The sequence below is a fragment of the Rhipicephalus sanguineus genome, chromosome 4 (assembly GCF_013339695.2).
Source record: "Rhipicephalus sanguineus isolate Rsan-2018 chromosome 4, BIME_Rsan_1.4, whole genome shotgun sequence".
NCBI lineage: Eukaryota > Metazoa > Arthropoda > Arachnida > Ixodida > Ixodidae > Rhipicephalus > Rhipicephalus sanguineus.
This window is the reverse complement of record NC_051179.1, coordinates 131,104,857-131,119,978: the sequence shown is the minus strand read 5'-3', so window position 1 is coordinate 131,119,978 and position 15,122 is coordinate 131,104,857. Positions and strand designations below refer to the sequence as shown.

Genomic DNA, 15,122 nt, shown 5'->3' with positions numbered 1-15,122 from the left:
ACATGAGCAGGTCACATAAAAATAAATAATCGCATGGGCTGCAGCAGATGGCAAACTTCAGGTAGCACGCAGGAACAGTTCTTGCGTCATGCCACCAAGCATGACATCATAGTCCAGTACACCAATGTGTCCACGTACATCGCAAGGTCCTAAGTACCATCATAGATGGTTCTCGCTATGTCGTATCGGGGTCCATAATCCAAACCAGTTGGTAGTCCTTGTGGCATCGTTGAAGATTGAAGCAATGAGTGTCAATCCTTTGCTGGGTCTTGATATGCAGGAGGGCAAGCAGTCTTGCTTCTTTGGCTCATTTGTAGATAAATTGCGAGATCAAGATTGGCTTTGTTGGCGACATTTGGCCACATTGCACTGAACGTCATTGGGGTATTCCTCGCATAAACCAGCTTGAACGATGCATGTTCGCAGTTTCTTGTGTTGTTACACAATGCATTTTCTATGGAGGCGAAAATGCCTGAGGCCTGTGTACTTAGATTTGGGTGCACGTTGAAGAACCCCAGGTGGCCGAAATTTCCAGAGCTCCACTACGGCGTGTCTCATAATCATATCGTGGTTTTGGGACGTTAAGCCCCAACACTTATTATTATTACAGATAGAGAGCTGCTATGTAGCAGCTTTGTGCCACTCCTCGGCCAGATACATGATACATGGGATATATTAGTACCGAAGATAATTTTCTGCACACATCATTAAAGTGAGATTACGCATAGTACATCATACACCAGCAGAATATAAATCATGCAGAAAGGGATGACAAAGAGGAACAGTAAATTTACACTGATTAAGAAAGCTGCCAATTTCCAGAGAAATAAGGCACCAGGTACTGGTCAGCAAAAAACTTGCAGCACTTCACCAGCTCAGTGAAGAATGACTCATCAAAAAGTACAGGAACTTGCACACACTTTTCTTCACTGTACACGAAGAGGACACAACTCTTCAGACCGGTAACCCCCATTTGTGTCTGCACCTGGGTAAAATACCTGCTGCTGGCTTTGAGGCATCCACCACGCAGTTCATTCTTGCAAAATGCATCAATTCTCATGGGGCTTTTGATCTCCAAAAGGCGTGGTGCACAACAACTGCATGTAGCGATTCCGTCTGGGCTTGCCCCAAGGAAAGGATGGCTGCGGCATAAAAAAAGACCACACTGCCTCACGTCGATGTCCACGTGCTGTTTATTTTTTTCAAGGAAGGCCTTCCTTGCGCTGTCTTCGCATAAAAGGCCCCGCTTCATGGCATAAGTAGCACGCACTTTCTTACCCATGATAGTGCTTAGCAGAGAGCGCACAACATGGGGCCCCATCTTTCTTTTGCACGTGCTATTCACCCATGTGTACACTCTATGTACCGATGATGCAGTCATAATTCCTTTCCGGTAATGATGCCACATGGGTGATCCACTCTGGAGCCTTGTGGCATTCTCCACAGCATTCACGTCATTAACTGTGTACTGGACTGCACTTCCAGCTTTTACAGCATCAAGCCATCGTTTCGGCATTGCTTTGTCTTCTTCAGCACAATTTGCTGTTCTGCAATTCTCACGGGCAAGAAGTCGTTGCCTCGAGAATGTCGGCAAAGCAGTCGAGGCCGCATTTCTTAAGATTGCCATGCAAGTTTATCAGGCTGGGTGTTTTCATCACCTTTCTGTCTGCTTTCAAAGATGAATACTGAATTCGCTTTTGGTGTCGTTCTGGTGCACAGCTGATCCCGTCGCAGGTGTCCTTGGAAAAGACTACATTCTCAAAATCTTCCGTGACCTTCCTGGGGTCTCTGGGGTGATACCACTGTCGTTCTGTCTCTGTGCACGAGAGAGAGTATGGCACAGATGCCAGATCATGCTGTGCAATGTACATTAAACCATACAAGACACAGCAGATGTGCTTGCACACTGCACCTTTGCCTGCAACGCAGGTGCAGCTCCCCGAAACTACCTCACCATCACATTTATACAACTTGATGGATGCCTTGTACACGGTCCTAGTAGTCATGGAAGCTAGCACTTCTGCACGTACAACGGTCTCTGCACCACTGCCTTCCAAAAACTGCAGCTTCTGCAAATGTCCTGAAGTGAAGAGGCGTATCCCAGCATCACGATGTTTTTGAGCACCTTTGCTTTCTATGTACCTGCATGAAATATTATAATGTCAGCATATAGTGTGCAACTTATTGAGTGCAGATGTACACCTGGAAAGATAAATAAAATGAATAATACCATTTTTATGGAATTGCAACTTATAACTGGAGTTCAAAAACTGTTCTGAAAGATTATAATTGTGTGGTAAATGACCCCTCAAGCTTCATAAAACAGTATCTCTCTCTCTCTGCCTTTTGTCACAGTGTACTGTGCTGAACAACTGAGTTAATGAATCAATCCAGCTGGTAAAGCATAAGCGATAACAAGCTACTGACCAAGGACAAGCACCTACCCGCAGCTCAACACTGCAAACACAGCTATATATCTGCAATCATAGGTCGGCAAAAAACGTGAGCTCACTCGGACTCACTCACAATTTATATATTGCGCTTAGGGCTCCCTCAGGCTGAGGCTTGCCAAAATTTTTCCTGAACTGGACTCACTCACACACGAAATTTTTTTTTCCAACCGGACTCACTCGTACTCACACTCACGAAAATTTTACTCCCCCGGACTCACTCAAACTCAGACTCACGGCTCAATCTGAGTCTGAGAGAGTTGGACTGAGCTGACTCATGAGTGAGTTTGCCGACCTATGTCTAGAATACACTAAAAGCAAACTGGGAACACAGAAGGCAAACAATTTCTGTCAGAGTGAAAGCTCAATCCTTGAGAATATCTGAAACGTCAGCATTTGACGCAGCAGCGCTTCAGTAAATGAGAAAAGACTAGTGTGAGGATTTTTTATTATGTCACAGACTTAACTGGCTTACTCCGAACTCGCAGTGTGCTGGCAGGTTTCCACGTGCCTGTATGAACTCTATCACATTTTTGAGGAATGCTGAAGGATTAAGTGGAATCATGCGCGTGTGTCAGACACTGTTTGCTGATAGTAGGCCTCCCATAGTTTGCGACACATTCTGGTACTACATGACAGGACATTACCTGGCATGTCCAGCAAATTTGGAGCACTCACTCGTTAAGCAAGCTTATTATTTTGCAGTGTGTAGGTGCAGTTTTATGTTGCACACACTGACTGTTTGCCGGATGCTTTCATGACCTGCCCCTTTTTGTAGGTTTATTATGTAGTTGTTTTTTTTCTTTCTGTGCTTCCAGTTTTGTTTGTGTTCAAATCCTTCCTATTCGTCATCCATTTTTTTCATCTTTGTAGTAAAATATTAGATTCTTGCACTGCACTTTTTGTATACAGGTGTTTGTTACTCTGTAACCTCCCTGAAAAAATGTCCTTGTGATGCTACAACAGGTCCAAATAAATAAATAGGTAATGATATGTGTCATGCAGATGTTTATACCACTCTGTGGAAGTGCTTGCTGAAAATTTAATGTCATTTAAGTCAAGCTGCTGCGTGCAAGAGCTGAAAGTTGACGAATGCTGTCTGTCTTAAAAGCCCCGTGGCATTCAAGAAGTTGGCACATACTATTTCATATTTTCGTTATTGTTCCGAAAGGCTCAGATTATTTCTACATTCATTGCCATGTCATAATTTTGCTCCTCAACATGCTCGAAGGAGAAATTTCATAGGTGTTATTTGTCAACAAACATTTTGTGGTGACATAATCACCCTAAGAAAGGTTACTTATGTGTTCTGGCAAGGGGACGCACTGAAAAACAAACTTTAACCCATGTCTCGGCTTATTTATAAATTGGTTCCACTTTAACACAATGTTGTACATACCTATAGATGTGTTCTTTTCCAAAGAATGGGTTCAGTGACTTTGTCTGACTGGTCCACTTTTCCTGGTTGTCGGTTATAGGTCTACATGCCATGATCACGATATACAGGCCTGCGACAAAACAATATTTAGCATGCTGCAACCTACCATTGCCAAGTGCTACCACACTTTTATGAGCTTGTCATATAATAAAATTTCATAAGCCAAAGGTTTATATGGCGTGATTATTCTTACTGTTGCAACTGTACTCTTAGATAACCACACTATGAGGACCAGCACACATGCAGCTAGCTCCCACAGCCATATGCTGCTTAAAGTGCTAACTTGGTCGTCTTCCACAAACAAAGCTCCACTGAAAACGTAGCTGCGTTTTGGAAAGTGCTAGCAACAAACTATTCATACACAATAACCATCAATGCAAAAGGAATGATGATGCAGCACGAACGCGGCACGAACTACGGTTCCGTAAAATTTCAAGTGCTTGGGCGAGCACGTTTTTCCGTGAGCGACGAATTTTTCTTAGCCCTTAAAGCACATGCCCATCAGTGGCTAGCTACCCATGATAACCGATGCAGCACGAACGCGGCACGAACTACAGCTCCGTAAAATTTCAAGTGCTTGGGCGAGCCACAAATTTTTCTTAGCACATGCCAGTCAGTGGCTAGCTACCCATGATGACCGATGCAGCAGAGACGGCTGCATGATAGCGAACTAGACAAATCGGCATTTCGCCACCCACTACACAGGCGTTCTCGGCTGCGCGTCACGATAATCTAATATGTAAAGCAGCCTTTCCATTTCCTATATTTCTCCTTGTTGCGTATCGCCTGGGTGGTGGTCAGAGCGACGGTACGTAGGCGCGCGTAATCGGCGGGATCAGCTGACCGCTAAGGGCGCATTACAAGAACGGCAGAATCGAGCGCGCAACACAGCGACAACATATCGGGCCTGCACTTCCGTGCGTCTTTACTGCTCGGTTTTTCAGTGCTCGGAAAGCTCCAACTGCACCACACTCGGAATGTGTTTAGCAAATGCTCGTCGCTAATGCAGCGAAATACGATCAGCGCGATGCTTCTCACTTCCGCGAAGCGGCCCATACAGCCTTTGGCAACTACCTTTACATTGCCTTACGTTGACTACACCACTTACATAATCTAAACGTTAACTGACGACCAGCTCAGGGTCACAAACCTCTCTGTTTCAGAATAAATGCACGGAAAGACCACGCCGGCTCGTCGGTTTATGCCAACGTCCGGCCGCTACAGCTGTGCAATATAGCGTGATATTTTACAAACTACGCTGTAAGAAAGAATAAGCTTCGTTGAAACACTTACCTAGAAGGTCTGAGTAGTAATGTCAAGCACATGCGATGTTGATCGAAGTCGATTTTCTTCACACGGCGCAAGTTGATCGGAGAGTCCTGCAAACCGCAGCGGCACAAGCGCTCCGAGTGCCATCATGACATCACGAAGCTTTCTCTCGACACAAATGATAGGGATGGAATGCGCTTCAATGCAACGAACGCAGCCCTCAGAGATCCTATTTTCGGTGCACATACTTTTGATCGTGTTAGCCATCGATTTAGGTTTAATGCGGCCGCTCATCTAACGCAGCTGTAAGGTCGGTACGCATTCCCTGCATCGTTCTCAAACATCTGGGACACATTCATATGCAAATTCAGACTTGAAAAGTTCCTGCTTCTGTGCATTTCGTCCACTCTCTTCTTACGCTAGGAATGTGCTGGCGGGTTCGGTGCGGCGGCGTGGTCAAGAGCGAGGTGACATCACGGCTCACCGCTTTTTCGAATCACTGAATGCGCTCTGTCAAACGCATCGAGAATAGCTCCCCAGAAGTTGTAGTATCTTTTTCTTCTCCTAAAATCACGAGTATTGCCTGACCTTAACGCTGCCGCGTCCTCCAGCCTTAAAGGGCGACGACACAACTCGCTCGTTAGCATATTCTTCGAGTCTTGGACCTAGTACACTGTGTATAAATAAAATAGATAATATATTTACCTCAGTGCGTTAGTACACTTTTTCCTTTCATTCTTGCTCGAGTAATTGGATAAATGAATACAGAAGTAAAGAGAATGGCAACTTAGAATATAGCTGAGCTAGTTGGTAGATATTCATGTTAAGAAGACATGACGTGGAAACGCCGACATAAGAGACAAGTCGAGAGAGTGAACAGCTATCTCTCACGTAGACCACTATACTCGCACTTGATTGATAGGTATAGGATTGATTGATAGGGGGGGGGGGGGGAACCCGGCGCACGCATGTGGGTGCCTTTCAACAGAAAACGCAGACGACGAGGCACTGCACTCCATACAACGCGCAATCACCGCGCTCCACACGACGGCAGCGAAACGGCCTCCACACGACGTTCGCCTTCTGCGCAAGCGTTTGTCACAGACGCCACGCTGGTCTCGACTGTCGTGACACCTGGTGCGCAGCAGTGTAAGCACCCTTCGTTCCTTCGCGTCGCGTCTCCCCTTATCACTGGCGCGTAGCAGGTGTCGCGACCTTCTAGATCAATGCAGCTTCCGTGGCCATCAGCGGCTTCACCTATCCCGTTGCTGTTGCAGCGCACTGAGCAAGCTACCCCTATTCCAGTTGGCTGTATGGATGCGAGTCCAGTCGATGCCTACAAATGCCCTTGCAAGTGTATTTGAGTGTGAGTAGAATAGTATCGCGAGCATAAAAAAACGCTGTGACTGTGCTGCGCCAGGAAAGCGCAGCACAGTCACAGCGAAAGCTCGAAAAGCGGCATTTCTAGAGCCCGTTATAAACTCTCTTGTGGCTACTAATACAATTACACTAGCAACGCACCCACTACGCCACAAATACAAATCATAATTTTGGTGAAGTTGGGAAGCACCCACCACGACATTACTCGTCATTCTGCGGAGAAGCGAGGTACCAAATGTGCTTGATGCGAAGGCTGATGACGATGAGGAATTATGACTGAGCCTATTGTAATGGGTTGGAAGCTTTAAAGGACCCACTAGTTACGTAATTCGCATTGTGTGACGCCTGCTCTCCCACCACGCTTTATAACATACGCTAACGTGAGAAAAATAGAGAGAGGGAATTAACTTCATTGAGACCCTGAGGAAATGGATCATGGGAGCCTTATGGGCTTCCTTGGCAACCAATAGAAGTGCACTTGCGAGGAACCCACTACGCTATAAATCATCATAATTTTTGTGAAGTAGGGAGCAGCCACTATGCAATTTTTCGTCATTCTGCGGAGAACCGTGGTACCTGCTAAACACCTGTAAGGCATTATGTGCACTTTGTTGACGCTGTGGCAGGTGACGATGAAGAATTATTGAAGAGCCCTTTGTAATGGATTGGGAGCATTCAAAAACCACTGGTTGCGCAATTCGCATTGTGTGGCGCTTGGTTATTATTTTACTCTTCTACCACTCTACATTACATATGCTAATGTGGTTCCTTCTCGACATGAAGCCTCTATAGGGTCTTTTTGCAAAGCAGTTCCAAGCACCGGCATGGCTCTGAGGTAGAACTGTTGCGCGTCTTTCACGCGCAACAGTTTACGAGAATGACAAACCAACAAGCCCAAGTCGACACCCTTCTGAGGTAGAACACTGGGCTCCACGCAGAGGGCCCATGTTCGAGCCTCATTCCATCCTGGAATTTTTTCCTTATTTCGTTTTTTTTTTTCTTATTTCGAGCGATAGTGGTTACGGACACCGGCGGCGGCGGCGGCGGCGGACAACTACAGCGCCAAAAACGGCCCTTGTTGTGACCTCATAACAGCTTTCGCTGTAAAATTCGGCAGATCCCATGCATTCCAGGAATCGATTTCGCGCAATTCGGGGCATTGCCACAGCATGTGTTGTAAGTTACACCGCGGTATGCCGCATCGGGGCCATCCCGGCCTTAGTTCGTTTATGAATCTTGCATAAACTGCTTTTGAGGGATATGCTCCTGTCTGTAGGAGACGGAAGGATAATGCTCGTGGTCGTTTTAGTCGAGGGTGAGGTAACGGAAACTTTCGCCGTTCGAGACGATAGTGCTGACAGACTTCATTATATGTCTGTAGTTGGTTCCGGAGCCATCTCTCGCCCTTCGGCCGTGGGCTGCCCTCTCTCCTGACGCAGCGAGTAAGTTCTCGCGCCTGGGAGTGGGCAAGCTCGTTGCCGTTTGGGACGAGGGGGTTGGAGCCCATATGGCCCGGGAACCAAATTAAGTGCCTGGTATCAGTCCACGCGGCACACGAGAGCACGTTGGCTGCTTCTTTACTGACCGAGCTCACACGGACGGCGTGGGTCGCGGTTCGGGAATCGGTGTAAATTGTAGTGCGGGTTGCGTTCGCCATTGCTAATGCGATTACTGCCTGCTCTGCGCGGTCAGGGTCTGAGTTTCGGAGCGTAAGTGCTGTGAGGAGTTCTCCTTGTAGCGAAGTTACAGCTGCTACATAGTGCTTATATTTGGGTATTTTGCGGCGTCTACAAAGGCGACCGAGTAGGGCATAGAGGCTGCGGTCTTTAGTAGCGCGACGGCAAGTGCTTTACGACGACCCTGGTTGTAGTCCTGGTGCATGTTACGTGGGAGTGGAGGTACTAGAATGCGGTCCCTGATCGAGTGGGGCAGGGTGCGTTCTCGTTTGTTGGAAAAAGTGGAGGTGAGGTTCAGGCGAGTTAAAGGTTGTCCGTCTGCCTCTGTGGGTGATAATCTGGCTAGCTGAGCTACGTTTTGAGCTTCGGCGATTTCGCTGAATGTGTTGTGAATGCCCAAGGCCATGAGCTTTTTAAAAGTCTGACTGTGGATGGGTAGTCCTAATACCTGTTTGTCTTTACGAATGATGAGATTTAATTTATTTTCATCACCTTTGTTCCAGGGGTGAGCTATGGCCACGTAGTTGATATGGCTCATGAGAAATGTACGGAAGAGACGCCGTAAGTTTTTTTTTCAGAGAGTCCGCCTCTTTTATTGACAACTCGTCGGATTAAATGTGACATGGATTCTGCTTTGGCTGCCATGCGCTCTGTGCTGAGATTATTTCTGCCGTCCTCCTGCAGTACTGCGCCTAGCCTACAATTCTTACCGAGACGACTTACCGTATACGCGTACCGTCCGCGGTGTGTAAGTTAATGGGTATGGGGATGAGCCACTTTGGGCCCCGTTTGGATCTGCAAAGAAGTAATTCGGATTTAGCGGCTGATAGTTGCAAGACCGCTTGGTCGAGGTAGCCCTGGACCATGTAGATTGCTTTCTGTAATATGCGTTCGACCGCATCTTCGACGTCGCCCTCACTCCAAATGGTGATGTCATCTGCGGCATTTTTTGCTTTGAGCCAGGGGCGTAGCCAGGGGGGGTTGGGGGGGTTCAAACCCCCCCCCCCCGAAATTTTTCAGTTTTGCTTGCGTATATATACACGCACACATACAAACGAACGCACGAACATACATAAAGTATGTTTGAACCCTCCCCCCCCCCCCCCGAAAAAAATGTCTGGCTACGCCCCTGCTTTGAGCCAAGCGTTACGAGGTGGATCGACGTCCTTGCGTAAAGTGAGTAATTTTTCGGATGCCGTGGGCTTGACAGGCCCGTCAACTAAAGGGTAGCTCGTGGTCTCACGAAACATTGTCACTCACGTTACAGCAAAGACGTCAATTGCTTCGCAACGAAGTGCACGCTGCCGTGTGATGACCTGCATATTAGAAGCAGCGATTCTCGGCAAATTCGAGGAACATTTCCTATACCTTGCTGAGTCACAGGAGCAAATATGCAATGATTATTACATTGTTATAAAATCAGATAGCCAACATTGCAGCCACAAGTTGCCCCGACATGACCGGTCTCTTTCCAAAGCAGTTTCAATCACTGGCGTGGCTCTGTGGTAGAACCACGGCGTAAGAATTGTTCTTGCACCATGGGTAGAATAGCTGACTGCTATGTGGAATGGCTGGGTTCGATACTGGCTCGATCCAGAATTTTCTTTGCTTCCACGGGGATTTTTCGCTCATCGACAACGCTGCAGATGTCGGCACAGGATTTTCTGCGACACGTGCTCTTTAAAGCTGTCGTGTTAAGGTTTGCGAAGCATATTCTCGCTATATATATAGACAGTCAGTGATTCCACTCCTGCGCCAACTGCGCCAAAGTGCGCCAAATTGTATTCACTGCGCCATCCTGACAACATCGACGAAAATTGCGCCAAACTGCGCCAAAGTCTCGCGTTTGGAGGCGTCTATCACCGGCAATAGCACCGCCGGCGCGTCAGAACATGTGCAGCTTGATCTTGAGGCTGCCCAAGTCGCAACCATGGACGAAGAATTATTCCGCTGAATAAAGAGCGCTCGCGCGTGCGTCCCAAGTAAGCCGTGATGCCATGCACGGTGCCGACGTAGCTTCTGTTCTGCAAGTCGGCTCTACAGCAAAACGCGCTCTCTGCAGAGGCTCGTGACGTCTAGGCCTATCGGTAGCGAGAAAGTGCGACGGCGATTCATCGACGGACGTCGTCTGTTCCAGATACGCTGCTGATAGCTCGTTTCAAGCGTCGCATGGCACGCAAGGAAAACAATGTTCAGTAATAACTACATGCGTGCCGCTAAAATGTCTGTCACTTCTGTTTCTGGACATCGCGGAATGAAACCTGGGATCGCTAGCAGTAATAGATATATGGAACAATATCGAATTTTCCTTGCTTCGCGTTTATGAAAGAGCACGCGAACGGTGGGAACGCGTTGACACTTTTCCTCATATATACTTTATCCATGGATCTTCATCCAGAAGAGCCTTTTCGTAATTCCTTCCACCAGCACATCCGACTTTGTAATCTCTCTGCGGTAAATACCCCCTAAAAGGCCCTGCCCTTTCGAGCTCACGTGCTAGGGTTCCAATTCGAATTTTTGCTTGCTTTTTTAAAAATGTAATCTCATTAATAAAAGCACATCTCATGGTCGGAGCAGCCGCAAATGCGCAGCTGTCAGTAGCGGGCCTGTCGCTCACGGCCCACAGTGAAGCGGCTACGCCATGTTACACGTCCGCCCCTCGCTTTCGAGGGTCAGTAGCTGACGGTTAAAAAAAAAAACTCAGTTATGAATGCGATACCAACAAATTGTATTGTTAAACGAGGTAAGGCTAGCTGCTAACTCTTTTGGATCCGATCTCGCGTAACTCAACAAAACGCTGGTTTAAGGGAATATGGCCGCTCCAGGAACCGAAGCGTTTTCGTGCTCTGAGTTCTCTAAACGCGAAGTAAGCGTTGAGAGCACAGCAAGTTTACCAACTGTCTCCTGGTGCCTCGAGATAGCGCGCGCGCAAGCGACTGCGCCCTTCGAACGATGCGGTCCCCCCCCCGCTCCCCTGGCGTCCGTTCGTGCTCCTTACGAAAGACGGGCGGGGCGTTTCCTCTCCGTTTGATGAGCAATCGACGGCAGGCCCGCACGCGGGAAGGTGTTATCTCATGCGCTCTCCGTGCGACGGAGACAGACGGCCGGCTAGTTTAATCTCCGCTTTAGCCGCATTCGTCGCCAGCGCTCGCGAGCTTTTACCCGCGGCTAGAATGCGCGTGGTGATGTTATTAATTTGGACTTTATACGGAAAATTACGGCAACGGCAACGGCAAAAATCCGCCGAGAGTGTCCTTATCATTGCTATCACAATAAAAATTTTTTAAAAATTGAGGAGCCATTTCACTCTGTGAAGTGGATGATAAGCGAAGCTGTTTCGCGCATGGCACAGAGGTGACATGATGGAGGACAGTTTGGTATGCAAGGCCATGTTGTTAACGTTCAATCCGCAATATTAATGCGAAGCCTTAGATGCTTTATGAAACACGAAAATTGACCATCGGCGGCGTCAATCGATTGATGCAAAAAATAATCATTATGTGATGGCGTCATCACATGACATCATCGCTTTACACTGCTTCCGTAATCGGTGTGCCGATCATGGAGCTAGCGCAAAACCAGGTGAGGTGCAGAAAGCTTGCAGAGAGTGAAGGGGAGGATCAACCCGTCGATCGAGAAGAAAAAGAACCTGGCTTTCGCCTTGGAGTTATCTTAGGGGAATGTACTAGGAACAGTGTGACTCTTTGGCATTGAGGCACTGTTGTACGTCACGCCGTTTGTCTACCACGTCTGCTGATAACCACATAGACCTATTTAGAGTGTTATTTCATAAATTGCAATTTTATTGATCCACTATTCTGTTTATTTGCTAGTGTCGAAAATAATCGCCGAAGAGGTTAATCCAGAACACTCAACTGCATGAGCCCTTATTTTTTCATTAGCGAGTGAAGTATGGAGTTCTCCTGAGATGATTTTTTCCATGAGATTTGCAATGAATCGAAATATTTGTAGCCTTCATAAGAGCCCCATAGTAATATTCCGGTGCTTGAATGTTATTGCAATATGCTTCTGTAGTGCACTCCAGGATGTAAAATTCGCTGCTCCAGAGTGCTCCCAGATGCAAAATTATCTGCTCCAAAGTGCTCCAAAATGAAAATTTTTGCTGTTCCATAGTGCTCCAAAACGGAAATTTTGCTGCTCCAAAAATTGCTCCAAATCGGAAGTCCTCGGTAGCATCACTGAGACAGTGAATAACCTGGGGCGCATGCCACGGATTGTGGTATACGGGTATTTGCCACACCTTCCTAGTGGAAAGGGTTTCGTGACGAACGCGACAGGATATTCACGTTATAATTGTGAATCGTGTTCGTGTTGTGCAACCGTGCAATCGCGTTCGTGTTCATGTTACCTGTGAATCGCGTTCGTCATATCCTCGTGTCTTACTATGCAAATTTTGGTACATACGAAGTTAAGGACACGACCATGACAGCGCCCAGACGTAGGCTGCTAGATAGATAGATAGATAGATATATAGATAGATAGATAGATAGATAGATAGATAGATAGATAGATAGATAGATAGATAGATAGATAGATAGATAGATAGATAGATAGATAGATAGATAGATAGATAGATAGATAGATAGATAGAAAGAAACGGTCAAAGTTCCTTTAGATCGCCAAGAAATGCTTTGCATTTAGCGCCAAATAAAAGGAAGTTTTGTGAAAATAATCCAGTGTTTGTGAAAATGATGCATTCTCGAAGTTCTATAGTAATATTCTAACGTATACGCTACTGGATTTATTCGAATGCACTGTCCTATATTGGCCTCGTCGGCATTTGGCAGGACACAAAATCATAGGTAAAAAAAAAAAGACGTGTCTTTCAGCGTCACTTTAATTTACCAGTTCATCGGCAGCCCCGAGGCACGAACAGCGTACTGCTCAGGCATTTGCTTCGCTTTTGCCTTTTTCCTAGCGGCCAGGCGCACATCAGCAGGCGACGCTTTGGTCTCAGCCTCGGCAACCACAGGTACTGCGGACGAACATGGAGGCTGTGCGCTATCCACAGGACTCTGCTTGGAGGGCAGTGACACTGGGGTTACAGAGTCAATACTTGTTAATAGAAAGACGTCCGCCGAGGGCACGTAGACTATGGCCACAGCAGTAGCCGCCATTAGCATCGTTTCCGCGGCTAGTGCACTGTCTTCGCGGCTCTTGAGAACGCGAAGGAACGTCACGAGTCCGGTCGCAGTGCCTATCACGTAGAAAGCTAGGCCGACGGAAGAACCGGTACACCGTGACTCTGTCGGAAAAGCGGCAAGGGTGAGGTAAAATTCGAGAAATTTGACAAGTAGAAATGCAAGGCGCATCACCACCAACAGCACCGTACTCAAAGCTGTGTCATTAGCAGTGTACAGGGAGAAAAAGAGTGCCGACGAAGCACTGAACACAAGCGCTGAGTTCGCCGCCACGTTTCTGACACGGCGTCCATTTTCCAAACGAGGCCACACAGCCAGGAGCACGGGCACGATGCCGGCGTCGATGAGGGCGCGAACGTAGGTGTTACGCGCGGTAGGGCTGCTTATACTGAAGTGAACGTGCGTGAAGCCGAGGACAGTCCAGATGAAGACGGTGAGAGCGTACGTCAGTCTGAGGTCCTGTCTCTTCACGTGGCTAGCTTGGATTGTCCCTGTGGTTCCATCAGGTAGGTGCTGTGCTCTGTACATGCGTTTCTTGAAGAACTCCTGGCAGTCGCTTATGGGAGCCTGGTTGATGTTGGCTACGCTCAGTGCAACGCGCTTGGCTTCGTCTTCGCGGTGCGCGGCTAGGAGCCAAGATGGCGATTCGTCGAGCACGTGGAAAGCGGCGAGCAGAACCAAGGCAAATAGTGCCAACAGAGAGTGGCACACAGTCCAACTCACCTTCAATGTAATTGCGATAGTGAGAAGTAAATGCGGAAAAACAAACGAAAGCGTCGTGCCGAAGGCGGTGTAGAGTAGTCGGCGGGTCATGGTGGTGATTTCGTACAGCAGCACTTTGAAAACGAATAGGCCGGCCGTCGCTGCTGCTGCGACTGAACGCACAACGATGAACGTCTGGAGGTCGGTGGCAACGCTGGTCGCCGCAAGCGTGATCAGCGAAGCCGCGAGGGCCAGGACTCCGACCGTTTTACGGCCAATGTGGTCGGCTATGGGGCCAAGTACAAAGAACGCGACGATCATGGCGGCCATATGCGCACCCTGGGCGACGTCGGCCAGACGTCGCCGCTCGCAGACGACGCTCCACTGGCTGACTGCGGTGTTGCCGTGCTCGTCCATGTCGAACTCCCACTCGACGCAAGGCTCGACGCGGGCCCAGTTGCCGCCGTGCGGCGGTACGCGCACCGTGCAGTGGCTGTAACTTCCGTTGGCGAAACGCGGGATAGCCAACTCCTTCCACGCGGCCACGCTCATGTTGGCAAAACCGCTCGGTCGACGACACCAGTGGTCCATCTCGCGCCACGTCATCCAGAAGAGCAGGATCTGGGCGTAGTAGACGGCACCGGTGAAGACGGTGATGATCAGAACTCGTTTTTGAAAGGATCCGTCGCCGAGCGGAATGTTCTCGTCACCGGATTCACCTTGAGCAGCAGAGTACGAGTTTTGTTGTCGCTGTACGGTCGCTTCTTCTGGAGCTGGGTCGTTCGTCAACATGGCTTCTTCTTTCTTCTTCTTCTTCTTCAATTACTGCTTTCATGGCTAACGCTACCGCCTGGTATTCGACGCCATTGAGCAGGTGGCAGCATTTTTATCACAACAGGAAATTTTCAATCTGTTGCCTGGGGCAAGCTCGAGGGTGTCCCAGAGTACGTGTAAAACAATTACTCGTTTCGCTAGAGCAAGTCTTCTCTCACATCTTTCAAAGAATTGGTCAGTACAATTCTAATATTATAATAACTCTTCCGGA

General features: G+C 48.0%; 2 protein-coding genes across 2 annotated transcripts; both read right to left on the bottom strand.

Annotated features, from left to right (window-relative positions):
• Positions 1 to 543: 543 nt before the first annotated feature.
• Positions 544 to 5,273, bottom strand: LOC119390708 (uncharacterized). Its single transcript, XM_049415497.1, is given in 4 exon segments — positions 544 to 1,537; positions 1,539 to 2,142; positions 3,850 to 3,958; positions 5,182 to 5,273. Coding segments are annotated over 3 exon segments (1,434 nt in total). The 5' UTR covers positions 3,942 to 3,958; positions 5,182 to 5,273; the 3' UTR covers positions 544 to 799.
• Positions 5,274 to 13,075: 7,802 nt separating this feature from the next.
• LOC119391598 (solute carrier family 22 member 7) lies at positions 13,076 to 14,869 on the bottom strand. Its single transcript, XM_037659270.1, has one exon. It carries the CDS (start codon positions 14,867 to 14,869, stop codon positions 13,076 to 13,078), a length of 1,794 nt encoding a protein of 597 aa, XP_037515198.1.
• Between the last annotated feature and the right edge of the window lie 253 nt (positions 14,870 to 15,122).